The sequence below is a fragment of the Hibiscus syriacus genome, unplaced genomic scaffold, assembly GCF_006381635.1.
Source record: "Hibiscus syriacus cultivar Baekdansim isolate YM2019G1 unplaced genomic scaffold, ASM638163v2 tig00002511_pilon, whole genome shotgun sequence".
In the NCBI taxonomy this organism is placed as follows: Eukaryota; Viridiplantae; Streptophyta; class Magnoliopsida; order Malvales; family Malvaceae; genus Hibiscus; species Hibiscus syriacus.
In genome coordinates, this window is record NW_024061932.1 from 6,250,806 (window position 1) to 6,264,405 (window position 13,600).

General features: G+C 33.3%; 2 protein-coding genes across 2 annotated transcripts; one reads left to right on the plus strand and one right to left on the minus strand.

The window, feature by feature from the left end:
• Positions 1 to 331: 331 nt before the first annotated feature.
• LOC120147142 (transcriptional corepressor LEUNIG_HOMOLOG-like) lies at positions 332 to 7,459 on the minus strand. Its single transcript, XM_039160586.1, is given in 22 exon segments — positions 332 to 760; positions 959 to 1,062; positions 1,065 to 1,097; positions 1,100 to 1,154; positions 1,272 to 1,388; positions 1,487 to 1,608; positions 1,611 to 1,641; positions 1,876 to 2,025; positions 2,276 to 2,385; positions 2,465 to 2,606; positions 3,459 to 3,683; positions 3,845 to 3,916; positions 4,407 to 4,492; positions 4,495 to 4,678; positions 4,764 to 4,813; positions 5,429 to 5,540; positions 5,675 to 5,729; positions 5,814 to 6,097; positions 6,200 to 6,309; positions 6,908 to 7,005; positions 7,097 to 7,146; positions 7,286 to 7,459. Coding segments are annotated over 21 exon segments (2,316 nt in total). The 5' UTR covers positions 7,129 to 7,146; positions 7,286 to 7,459; the 3' UTR covers positions 332 to 616.
• A 3,734-nt stretch (positions 7,460 to 11,193) lies between these two features.
• LOC120146303 (pollen-specific leucine-rich repeat extensin-like protein 3) lies at positions 11,194 to 13,250 on the plus strand. Its single transcript, XM_039159907.1, has 3 exons — positions 11,194 to 11,282; positions 11,588 to 12,505; positions 13,204 to 13,250. The coding sequence occupies exons 1-3, from the start codon at positions 11,216 to 11,218 to the stop codon at positions 13,236 to 13,238; spliced, it is 1,020 nt and encodes a 339-aa protein (XP_039015838.1). The 5' UTR covers positions 11,194 to 11,215; the 3' UTR covers positions 13,239 to 13,250.
• Positions 13,251 to 13,600: the final 350 nt, after the last annotated feature.

Below are 13,600 nucleotides of genomic sequence, written 5' to 3' on the forward strand. Positions count from 1 at the left end.
TATTGAAAAAGAATAATACACCATTCTACCATTACAACTATGATAAAATTTAGTGATTTGATAACTTTAAACAGAACATAAAAAATAAACAAACATGTTTATTAATGTGTATAAATTGTTGTAATACTTCCCAAACTCGAGATATTTTAGAAGAATAATATTTTTTTATATAAAATTTAATGATTTAATTTATTGATTTGGTAACTTTAAACATTACATAAAAAAATAAATTCAAATGATTTTGTGTATAAATTGATATAACACTTCAAACATGATTACAACATTATAAAAATAACATCACCACGATTCAAGTACTCATACAATCAAAGTATACCTAAAAAGCACACACATTCTTTTATTTTATTTGTCAAATTAATTCACTTTGGTAATTCTACTGGATAAACAAATTAAGATACAAAAATGTCTAAAACCTGAACCAATATCGACTTTGTTCCATACATTTAGTAAATATAGCACTCCGACAAACCTATGTTGCAACGCCGGCAAGCCGACATTTTTGATCCAACGGAAGAAAAAAAAACTAAACAGGGACGTATGCAGTGGATATTGGATTTCTGTTACCTCCAACCCTGGCTGATGCTTTTGAGAACTGGGGTTATTTCCAAATTTTAACAGATTTATCATAACTGGCAGAGGCAACCATCCCGGTTACTTGCGACTGTGCTAGCGCCGATATCACACAGTCATGTGCTGAAACCGTAAGACACTTGTTCACGGCCGTATTCCAAAGCTCCAATGACTGAAGAATATATTTACACAGACAGAAAACGAAATTAACAATGATGGATATGTCACTAATCAAGGTAAAAATTATTTCGTATCAAATCAAAACAAATAGACAGCATTGATTTATCGACAATATCGTTCAAGAACGGGCAAAACGAATGCATGTATCAATTAGTTCCAGTTATATCAACATAAGGATAGGAAATAGCACCTGGTAGCCTCCAATGACCAAGAGAGCAGGAAAGTTGGGATGAAAAACACAAGAATGGAACTTGTTTCCACTCGAATTAAGCTCGTGAATACATTCTCCAGAGAGAGTGACCACAATCGGACAGACTCTTGGCTGACGAAGCTAAAAAGTCTCCGTTTGCGTCCCAACAAAGAGAATGTACCTCGGTATTGTGGCCCTGAGTGTCAAAAATAATTCTATATGAAGCCATAGACTATCGAAAACAATTATCGAAAACCAAAGAACAAGGTAAATTCTTCCTTTCCTAAATTTAGAAATTTTCAAATATTTCTACCTGCAATAATTGTGTTCTTCTGTCAGTCTCTACATCGAAGATAGATACAACATTATCGGACGCAGCAGCCAGGAATTGTCCTATTCTTGGTTGGAATCGGACATTAGTGCTGCCTCCCTGCTTCAATTAGTGAAAGAATTTAGATGAAAAACATCTAACCAAAAGAACATGCAGTACTTGAAAAGTTAAAAGAGCTTAGGGTTTAAAAAGCTAGCCTTGGAGATACGAGTGCAAGAATATTGGTTGATGTTCCAGAAACGAATCTCACTGTTGCCATCGCAAGAGCAGAAAAGTTCAGTATTCTTAGGGTGGAAATCGAGGGACATAACCTGTGCGTATGCCCTGTATATTTCCAAATGGAATAACTTGGCTGCAAAAAGTAAAATAATATAAGTAGCCAGGAAATGTGAACCATATTCATCGAAACTTCAACGAAGTAGAATCCTATATGTTTTCTATAAAGGTAAGAAGTTTGCTTCTTGTCTTCCAGTAAACAGTGTTGGGTTTAATGGTGTGAGCATAAATTCAACATGAGAGAAACAATCAAACCTATTCAATATGAGCGAAATACACAAAAATAAAAAAGGGAAAGAACAAGTTATACTTGTGCAGCATCCCAAACACGGACTGTTGTGTCGAAAGAAGATGTTGCCAGCTGAGTGGAATTTGGTCTGAATCGAATGTCAGTTATAATATGAGTGTGTTCCTCCGCTGTGCAATCAGTCTGCACAGTTTCCATGTTCCACAGAACAACCTACTGACAGGAAATCGACAAGCAAGCACATTCATTATTCCATACTTCAATTTAAGTCCACTTTTTTGTTGATCATAAATATTCTCACAACTGTTCTACTTAGGACCCCAAGTAAAGAAGTAAGAATTCAAACAACACATATTTATGAAAATTAAACATTCAACGAAATAGCAATAATTAATAATTTGAACTGATGTGGCACATGCTACAAAAAGAAAATACATTCCTTGTGTGCTACATAGCATTATACCTTCTTGTCATGGCCGGCACTGGCTAATAGCTTTCCATCTGAGGAGAAATGGCAACAGGTGACTTTGCTGTTGCTTTTACGTATTGAACCAACTTCATTGAAGCCAAAATCTGAAATGCACAAAAAAGGGTTCATCGCCAAGGTCACTTGAAGAACTGGAGTGCTAAGAGCATGATGAACAAATATTACTCTTTGAAGTCTCGGTAGTATGTTCTGACGGGTTTCGTTTTAGGGAGCCAAACAAATTCCCCCCATCTCCATCATCAGGTGAGAGAAAAGATTCCACATTGTCATCTAAGGAGCCAACATCTTCAAAATTTTCCATGTCTTCCTGCAGTTAGGAGTTATATCGTATAAACAAGCTTTTGAAATGGCTTATCCGAAGAATAATAGTGTAGAAACACTAGCAGTATGAATAACGTAAAATGACTGTCAAAACAACCAGATTCACCCATAATCATGCAAACAAAAACAACAAATTCAAATAACAATAAACAAGTTATAAAAAGCTCTTAACAACTTCCATAGAAGTATCAAACATATTGTTGGTGCAAAGGGATAATGTGTCTCCATCTTCTCAAGACTATGTCATCAATATTTAGCCAAGATATAGAAGCAATGCTTAAGCATTCATCACTCCTATGATATTAAGCATGGATATCAACAAAAAATCATTAGTGCCCAACATTACCACCAATAATTGCCAGTTCTAGTGCATGAAATGTGATGAGAAGGCCATTCTAGATCTACATTTAAAATGCTAGAAAAACCAAGATATTTGAGCTTTTGTTCTCCAAACCATTGAAAATGTCAAATATCCACTGTTTTTTACTACTTATTTATCATTTTTGGAACAACTTGATAGTAACAAATATATTTGGAGCATAAATAATAACTCTGATAGCAATATAGAGTACAAGAAAATAGCCGTGCCTCATAGATTGACAAGAATACACATAACCATGGTCATAAGGTAGGGACTCAAATTTAGAGCTTCGCTTGCTTTACATAAAGCAAACAACTGTTTGCTCATGTATATAACAATACTTGGTAACCATACCAAATTAGTATCTAAAAATTTTATGCAGGCTGCATGAATATAGGAAAACTTAGGGTTATTAATATGCAGATTTAAAGCTTTCACTTAACATCCTCAGGTTAGCGATAAATTAGGACTAGTTACCAGTTGATTGGTTGATGATGCAATACCAGCTGTTCCATCAGATCCATATATCATATTTTTTGACATGCTACTACCATGCTGCATATTTCCCACCATAGCTGCTCCCTCACCAGGTGTATGAGTTGACGGGGTTGATGGCTGAGAGTTTGGGGAAGGACCCAACGTGTTTCCAGTGCCAGTGCTATTAGCAGGTCCGGAAGATGGTCCTTTTCTTTTACGATTATTCTGACACACAATAATCAGAATAGTCATCAATTCACAGCATAAGTAGGGGAAAGGTAAATTTCCATAATAAATTCCTATGAATCTGCACTAAGATCAGTTGGCATCAAATGGAAACAAGAAGCACTGTGATAACCAAGAAACAAAACATAAGATCAATCAACCTGTTGCACTTGAGGTGACTGCAATGGATCTTGTTGAGAGGAAGATTGTCTTATTGGTGGCATGCTCATCTGCTGAAAAACCACAAAAGGGATCAGATTACTATAACTCTTATCCTTCTATTTTCTAAATAGGATAGAACCTTATCTAGGAGTAATTGTAGTTATATTCAAACTCTTCTGTACTCAGCCTATTCAAAATCAGGCTTGTATATCTCTTTTAATCTATCAAGAAAAACCAGAGTATCACTTTGATCTCTGTCCCTAAATCCTTAGTTTCTACAACCAAAGGTATATGTAGGCGGGTAATGCTACGCGTATTATCTTGGTTAATGAAGGCATGATAGATGGTATGACAATACAACATCACAAGTATACATGGAGACAAGTTAAATTTTTTTCTTCCTATTGAATGTGAAATTGAAAGACATTGGTGCATTTTTCATCTATTTACAAGATTGCAGGATTTTCCATCTTTTTATTTTGAACCTGAAAACCGTAACGGTGGATTTGGATGTAGGAAGAAATAAAGAAGTTAAAATTGGTTGTGGAAGGTAAACCTTACTTTTGATGAAGTTGATTGCATTGGAGACCCTATAGACCCATCATTGACCGTTGGCTGGCCCTCTTTTGTATTTAAGTTGCCTCGGATAGTCCTGAAAATCTTTGAGGATCCATATCTCCATACATGGGTGAACTACCCAGATTTCCTTGCGTCTGGACCTGTGCTAGGAGCTGTTGCTGTTGCTGCTGTGGCAGAAGCTGAAACTGGTTTGCATTCTGCAAGAATGGTTTTTGCACTTGTGCACCTAAATTTGGCCTAATTTGATCAATGCCCTATAAAATAAGTTGAGTTCGTTAGGGGTAACCACTCGGATAAGGAAAACAAATATTACGGGCAGAAGTCCAGTATAGAGCTTACGGTTAATGGCCAACCCTTCAACGGAAGGCTACCAGCTCCAGGGCTCAAACCTTGAAGAAGGAAAGTAACATTAAAGCATAAGAATATCTACAAAAATATATAGAGTTAATCAAATACAAAGCCAGAGTTTTTAGATATGTTGCTTTCATTCAGAAGATAAACAAACTTGATAAAATTAGATAAACTTCATAGGCACTGTTGTCTGTGGTAGATAGATTTAGCACTCGGCAGAGCTTAATTAATCTTATTGTTATCTTGAATTAATAGAATAAACTAGTGGTTTTTAACCTTAATTCTTTCTAGAGTTCCAGCTTTTTCCCTAATCGTAACTTCTGTTTTTTCTTCTTAACTGCATCAACTAAGCATATTGTAGCCCACAAACAAACACTTTGGCCTAGCTTTTCTATTGAATTTTAGGTATCATGTAACACAAGTTCAGAGAAGGAAAAGACTTGAATATGTGAGAAAATATAAGATGGGGTGTGTATGAAACAAATGATTCATGTTTTTGTTGAGGCTGAATGTCATTGACACAATGGTATCTGAACTTATGAACCCATGAAAAAAAGATATTTAATGAGAAATTTGGGCCATGGAAATGAAACTCATTAGCAACCCTAGGTTGAAACTTGGAAACGGAATATAATACCATCATTAATAATTACCTGTATTTCCTATTCCAGGTTTAGACTGCATGATTCCCTGTCCATAGATTGAAGAAGGGTCCATAGGCATAGATCTCTGTGTACCACCCAAGTTCACTTCACCTTTAATGTCCTGTAAGGTGAATATGTATATATAGTCACTTGTGCAATCAAAAAAAAAATTTGATAGTGTTGTAAAATGTTGGTGTAAATGCAAGAACATCTGTATCCAAGTAGCATAGGTATAGAAATTTCTAGAGTCAATGCCTGAATTTGCTGCAATGCTGCAGTTACACTCCCATGGTTTCCTTGAACCAACTGGCTGCATCAGAGACAGAAAGTTTGTGAGTCATAAACCTGAAAAGGCACATCAAAACAAAACATTTGATCTAAAAATCATGTTTACCCAGGATGATTTGTAGCTGACTTTAAGAGGGCCATTCTAGCATCAAGAAGTGGTTGGGACGTCTCTGAATTCGCTGCATTTGGTTGTTTCATGCGCTCTTCGTACATTTTTGCTGCCAATGCACTAGCATTTGACTGCCCAATCATTCCTTCAGAGCCAATAGCATTTACAGGACCAACCATAGATGGGTTATTAGGATCCCTACGCTGCAACTGAGCTTGACGCATCAGCTGCAACTGCTGCATTTGCAGCTGTTGTTGCTCCTTTGCTTTGATTTGTTGTGCCTGATTGTAATACCATAATAATTTGAAAACAATCAGTACAAACTGCACTATTGAAAAGATTTCACAACAATACTTGCTAAAGTTTTAATAAGCTACTGCTACCTCTATGTATGCTGCTGCAGCCTCTGAATGCTTGTCATTTGTTCTTGATATAAAAATGTCCCAAAAGACAGACCACCACTCAAAAAGAAACCCACCAGGAGCATCAATTGCTGGATAAATAAACAAGTTCTACATTAATCACTTACTCAAACTAAATTCCCTCTACCAATAATTTGATGTCTTAATTAAAATCTAACCAAGCAATTAGAATAAAATATAACCCTTAATTTCAATAAATAATCACCCATAATTAATTTGAAAATTAAATTCAAACACCTTTTTCCCATCAAATATTGGACACGGACATCTATCACTGGAGATTCACTTTCAGCAAGTTTGACAGTAAAGTTGAGAATCTAGGTCTCATACCTATGTAAATCTGAAGTGCACAAGATGTGTAACGCACAACTTTTCAAGTAAAATCCACAGTGCAGTAACGTAAACTAAAAAGGAATCATGTAAAGCTCCACATTCCTTTCCATGTAAAAGAATCTAAGTCACACAATTTATCAATTAACTATTGTTATTTTTGGAACATAAAAATGTGGATTTGGATTTCCTTTGCTATATAAATAATTGGAATATGCATACATAATTTTTAAATAGATTCGATATATGTTTCTTATTAAACAATTGAAACCATCTCTTAAATCCAAGTTACCAAATTCAACCTAACAGAATTTATGCACAGTCAAATCCAATCCTTACCTACTGGATCCGGGGCGACTTTCCCTTCTGTCATGAAAGACTTTGCAGTTGTATGCAATTTTTTCTTCACCAAATAATCATATATATAAACATCAAGCCTGCGAAAAGAAAGGCCAAAGAAGAGAAAGAAAAAAAATTAAGAACTTAACAAAATTAAAAGGTAGAATTAATTTTCTGAAAGAACAATACATCTTATCTGCTTCCCAATTACTTTGCGCCATCGTATCAGCAAAAAATATCTAATTGTTCAAAATAAAAAAATAAACAATTGATTAAAAGTAAACTCAAAATTCAATTTTACCATAAAAGTTATAAATTAAGTACTAAAACACGTAATCGTAAAACCCAAATTTACAGTTATATTTGATCGAAACTAACCTTAAAAAGATAGATTCAGACGGATCAAAACCTACAATACCATTCTTGAGCTCCTGAAGAATTGATCTTTATTGATCAATCATTGACTTCTGCATTCTAATATTAAACATTTCTAAAAAAACTAATCAAAATTCATACGTTTTTTTTATGGATATTGAGATCTCAAGTTGAAAAGAGCTAAGACCTAGGGAATCAGAAAGAAAGCGATAAATTAGGGCTTTCCTTGGGAGAAGAATTGAAATTCAATGGGTCTGAAAACTCAAAAATTATGCTTTTCAACATGAAAAAACAAAGCAAAAAAGACAGTGGATGAGGTTTGGAGCTTTTAGGTTAGGAGCCAAACCTGAGGCATGGACTTGTTCAGAGCTTTAAAAGAGTTCTTTCATCGACAGTTTACGGACTTGCTGACTAACCCATAAAATTGTGGTATAATAATGAAATTAGTCCCCATGTTTTATATATAATTATTTTGTTATTTATTTTTTCTAAATTATTTTAATTTTTGATTATTGCAATTTTTGTTGGATGAAAACCGTTAATTGACTAAGTTAACAAATTTTTAACATGATATTTTATATGTGTTTAATTATGATGTATTATGTGTCACGTCACCAAAATGATCATATAACATGTTCTATGTCACTTAAATTGATGTGATATGTGTTACATCATTCACAGTGATGATGTGACATGTGTCACACTATCCAAAGTCTATATGTCATGCCCCTAATTAAATATGTGTAAAAATATCATTTCAACATATATGTTGATCGTTAATCAATTAATTGTCTTCTTTCAGTATGAACTATTTTGACTAATAATAGAAACATTAAGAGTTAAAATGCTCAAAAAAGAATAAAGAGAAAAGTGATCAATTTGAAAACATAAGGGGTTAATTTTGTTATTATGCCTAAAAATTTTAAACTTAAATTTATTCCAATTTGGTCGGATCAACTCAAGTAAGTTAAGTTATTCTATTTTTTTAAAATGGTTTAAAATACAAATCACTCTTAAACTTTGACAATTTTAATTAGATTGGACCTAAACTCAAAATGAAAGTTGAATTGAAGAAATATGGAAATCATGAAAAGTTAAGGGATTAAACTAAAAAAAACTTGTTATCAAAAAGACTAATTTAAAGTATATAGGTGTGCTATGATGATTTAGGAATATGTGTTTCAAATTTGAAAGTATCAAAAAGACAAATTTTAGGTGCTTAATGTTTCTGATGTTATATTTTTAGGTGTCTGAGTTGTAATGGTCGTTAAAAAATACCGTTATTTGACAAATGTCAATTATATAAAATTTTATTTAAAAACACTTAATATTTTTTTTAAATCAATATTTTTTGAAATTATAAACAACTCTAAAATCTTGAAAAAAACCCTAATTTTAGTCACTTATCATTAACGTCATCAATCAGTTGAATCCAAATGCTTTACGTGATGATTGCAGCAAAAAAATTTGCGATCGCAACATGGTGAACCCATTTTAACCGGTCGCGAAAACTTGTATTTACACGATCATAGGGTGTTTGATTGGTCAAGAAAATAAGGGCTTTTAGTTGTTGGGTGATTTTTCAGTCGAACAACGTTGGGTCTTCGATCTATTGACAACATTGGTGGCAGTCAATGGTGTTAAGGGATTAAAATTAGGGTTTTAAAAGATTTCTTAGGGTTTTTATGGTAATTTTATAAAATTTTAAATTTTTTAAAATTAAATTATAATTTAAAGTTTTCTGAAATAACAGTTTCAAACTCCGCCGCTAGCGGCCACTGTTCTTCTATCTGGTGGCTTGTTGAATACCTAAGAAAATAAAGGCCATTTTCAGGTAATGCTAGAATGATTAAACTCATCCTTAATATATACGAATTGAGTAACAATATGTTGTGATTCGATGGAAATCATTCATATTGACCTATAAAATTTCGCATGCTTAGTAGATCAACCAGACCATATTGGTAATGTACACATATCGTGCATATATAGCTACTCAAACTCAAAACTTCTAACTTTTGTTGTAGAAAAGTGAAATTATATTTTTGTTCTCAGTTATATAATTTTAACTTATTTTTAAATTAATACATATACATATATAATTATTTATTAATTTTTTTATTAGGTTGATTCTGTCATGCTCAACGAACACTGATGAGTACCATTAATGATGAACACCATTAATTTAATATATAAAGCTTTAAATTATAAAGTACCCAACGTACAATTATAAATTAATTAAAAATTAAACATAGATTATTTAAAATAAATATTAATTATATTTTTATAATATTATTTTAAATAATAATTAGATCAAATACTAACTCCTAAATTAAAAAACCTTAAATTCTTTTTTTTGGCTTTAAAGTCGACATAGCTGTCGCATCTACACGACAACATCAGTGACGATGACAACAACATGTCAACTTTAAAGCCAAAAAAGTAGAATTTAAGGTTTTTTAATTTAGGAGTTAATATTTGATCTAATTATAATTACACGTTGAAGACCGTATAATTTTAATGTTTTATAAATTAAATTAATGATGGTTATTGTTAGTGGTGCTCATCGATACTCATCAAGCGTGTAGAATATTTTTTATTAATGTTCAAATTGATTGTTAGATATAAATTGATAGAACATTAAAGAATTTTTTTACTTTAAGTACATATATTATTTTTGTCAAAAAAAGTATATAAATTATTGTTTCATAATAATTTTAAGTCCACGTGTTAATAAATATTGATAACATCTTTCTAATAAAATATTTCATATATAAAAATATTATTAATAAGTTATCATAAAATATTTTTATATTTTTATTATAATTGTAGTTGATATATTTCAAATATTATAATATTTAATAAATTTAATTATAATTCAATATTATATTTTCAATTTACAACGTGATGCCTAAAATAGATATTTTATCTTTTTAAAGTCACTTTTTAATAAAAATCTCTGTAAATCTGTAATTTTCACAAAAATAATTTTTACAACATAAAGTAATATCTTGCACACAGGTTGAATGTCTTTTTCGATCTCTGTATCGAATCATAAGAATTGACACAATCATATAATATAATAAAATTTATAATAAAAATATATTTAATCTTAAATCAAATAAATTTAGACAACAATATATGATGAAATTATTCGATAGAGAAGCCACACATAATTTACATTATTTGAGAGACTCGACTTCATACTAACATTATATTTCCCAAAAACAAATTGAAGAGATTTGAGCAGTACCTAACTGCAATGGCAAAATCTCAGCTTATGGTGAAAGTTTGGAGATACAATACCATTTCTTAAAGCAGATTTTGTTTGTCAGATTTATGTTCAAATATGGTGGAGTGAATTAATACCCCAAACAAGGGCAATTGATTCAAAGGACAAAAATGGAAGAAAGAGAGCTTTGAGTAGAAAGCAAGCAACACAAAAGGGCGACCAAAAACCTTCACTTTCATCTTTCCCGATATGAAAGCTAAGCATATATGCCAACTTTGCATCAACACCAACATCATCCATATTTTAAGCTGCATCTAACTCACCTCCATTCCCTCTAACCAAAAGTGAGTATATGCCTAGAGTGTAACCAAGTCGAGCTGAACTTGGTAACTTGAGCTTTAAGGTACTTGAATGTTGCTCCCTCGATAACTTGAGCTACAATGACGATCGAACTAAACTCAAAATTTTCTTCGAGTCATACCCGAATAGCTTACAATGAAAAATGTCTGATTTACACCCAAGTTACTAAAAAGGTAGGGCTCAAGAATCAAAATCTTTAATTGCCAGCCTACACATTTGTCCCCCTATAGTTGCCTTTATATATCTCTGTTTCAGTCTTCTGCTCTTTGAATACTCTTTGATTACTTAGGACATTAGAGGCAAATGCACTTTATTTTTCTTGGCATTGCTGAAACCGAATCATGGAAAACAGGGTTTGCATGTTCCTTATCTATTCAACAATGGCGGCCACTCTTTTCATACATAGCGGTAAGCTGATTTCTGCTACATTAATGTTCGAGTTCCTCAAAATTATTACGTAACATCTTTGTTAGCTTGTTAATGTTGGATATTGATACATTTTCGATTCAATGCGTTTAATTTTCTTTTTAAAATAAATTATGTCTCGTATCCATATCTAAATATGTGTCGAATTTGACCCGAACTATATTACTATACAATGAACCATGAACTGGTTGCCTAATCATGAAGAAATCGTTATTATTTAATCCTTAGTTTGCTTCGTCACCAAGTTTCTGCACTCATCTAACTATTGTTTGTTTGTTCTTTGACAGATGCAAGAACGACAATGGAACTAATAAAAAATCAAAAGCATGCCATAAAGCACACAAAGAAATTACAGATAATTAGTAAACTTATGAGTTTAGTGATTGAACAACCCACTGATACATCAAATTCTCAACCTTATGTGAGCCCTCCATTTTCTTTGCCACCTTTTGATTCTTTGCCGCCTTTAAATTCTCCTCCTTATTGTGTTAACCCTCCAACTCCTATTGGAACCTCACCTTCACCACCCTCTCCCTTTTACAACTTTCCCCCTCTTTTTCCGGGCCAAAGCCCCCCACCAGGCGCACCCGGAAACCCGAATCCACCTGTGACAGTTCCAAACCCACCTGGCATTTTTCCAAGCCCACCCGGAACTATGAATCCACCTGCAATAGTTCCGAACCCACCTAGTACTTTTCCAAGCCCGCCCGAAACCCCGAATCCGCCGGTAATAATTCCAAACCCACCTAGTGTTTTACCAAGCCCACCACAAGCAATACCGACACCACCGACAATTTATGTGCCAAGCCCATCGGGACCGATACTGAGCCCACCTTATTACAAGCCAAGTCCACCGTTTAATGCTCCATCGCCATTTGGGTTTAATCCAAGCCCGCCGGTGTTTCTACCACCGATTGTGTACCCTCCCCCGACGGTTCCACCAGCTCCCCGTACGGGTCCAAGCACAGCATTATGGTGTGTGGCTAAGCCATCAGTGCCTGGCCCAATCATGCAAGAGGCAATGAACTATGCATGTGCATCTGGAGCAGACTGTGATTCAATTCAGCCTAGTGGGTCATGTTTTGAGCCTAACACAGTTTTTGCGCATGCTTCCTATGCTTTTAATAGCTATTGGCAGAAGACAAAGGTTGCTGGTGGCAAATGTGAGTTTGGAGGCACAGCCATACTTGTCACAGTTGATCCAAGTGAGTTTCTCAGTTAGATAAATGCAAGAAACTGTATTAGGCTCAGTACGGGCCTCCCTTTGAGCAAGGCTTTCAAGCCCGGACTAGGCTGAGTCTCTAAATATCTCTATTATTACTAGACCCATTAGGATCACTCTCATTTCTTCCCTTAGAGGCCTCCTTCCCACTTCCCTTTATATAGAAGATTAGATATAAATTTAGTATTTTTCAAATATATATATATATATAAAAGGTAAACTACAACTATCATTTTTGTTTTGTTTTAGTGACCCAACTATTTTTTTCAAAATCATATCTAATGTTATAATTTGGTTTCATTTTGGTCACTCAACTATTATTTTTTTCAAAATCATACCTAATGTTACGGTTTCGCTTCATTTTGATCACATGCCGTCAAAAAATCAACAAAACTGCAGAGTGTCATTTTTTTTAATTTTTATTTTCAATGATGACGTGACATTATCTTATGGTGACATATCAGCATCACCATTAAGTTTTAATAGTGAGTGATCGAAATGAAACCAAAATATAACATTAGGTATATTTTAAAACAAAAATAGTTGAGTGACCAAAATAGAATAAAAGTGATAGTTGGGGGTACTAAATATATAATTTACCCTATAAATAATTACCTTATCAATAGGGGTTTTGATTATAAAACATCTTACTTGTGTTAATTCTTGGTGTCATGAAAACAGGTTATGATGGCTGCCATTTTGAGTACCAGTATTGATTGATGAATACAACAATTGTTGTCATTTTGAGTACCAATATTGATAGGCGAATGCAGCAAGAATGGTCTCTTTTTCAAGCCTTTTTTCCCTTTCTTAAGAATTTAAAAAACATAAATTTTGTAAGTAAGAAAATATTGCATGGTATAGATCCACTTAGGCCATTAATTTAGTTTTTTTTTTCATTTTAAGCCGATAATTATATATAGTTCTTGCCTCTGAAATTTTCATTTGTACATTTGGATCTCACCTCTGAAAACCTATTCACAAGCAGGGATGGACTGCACTCCTAGAAATTTTAAATTCCCTTATATTTTAGGTATTTTCTTTATATTTTATATGAATTATCTAATTTTGCACTCTC

Excerpts from the sequence above, each read along its gene's own strand:
- LOC120146303 (XM_039159907.1), top strand. The coding sequence starts at position 11,216 with ATGGAAAACAGGGTTTGCATGTTCCTTATCTATTCAACAATGGCGGCC. Across the intron at positions 11,283-11,587 it reads CACTCTTTTCATACATAGCG|ATGCAAGAACGACAATGGAA; the intron begins GTAAGCTGATTT and ends GTTCTTTGACAG. Across the intron at positions 12,506-13,203 it reads ACTTGTCACAGTTGATCCAA|GTTATGATGGCTGCCATTTT; the intron begins GTGAGTTTCTCA and ends TCATGAAAACAG.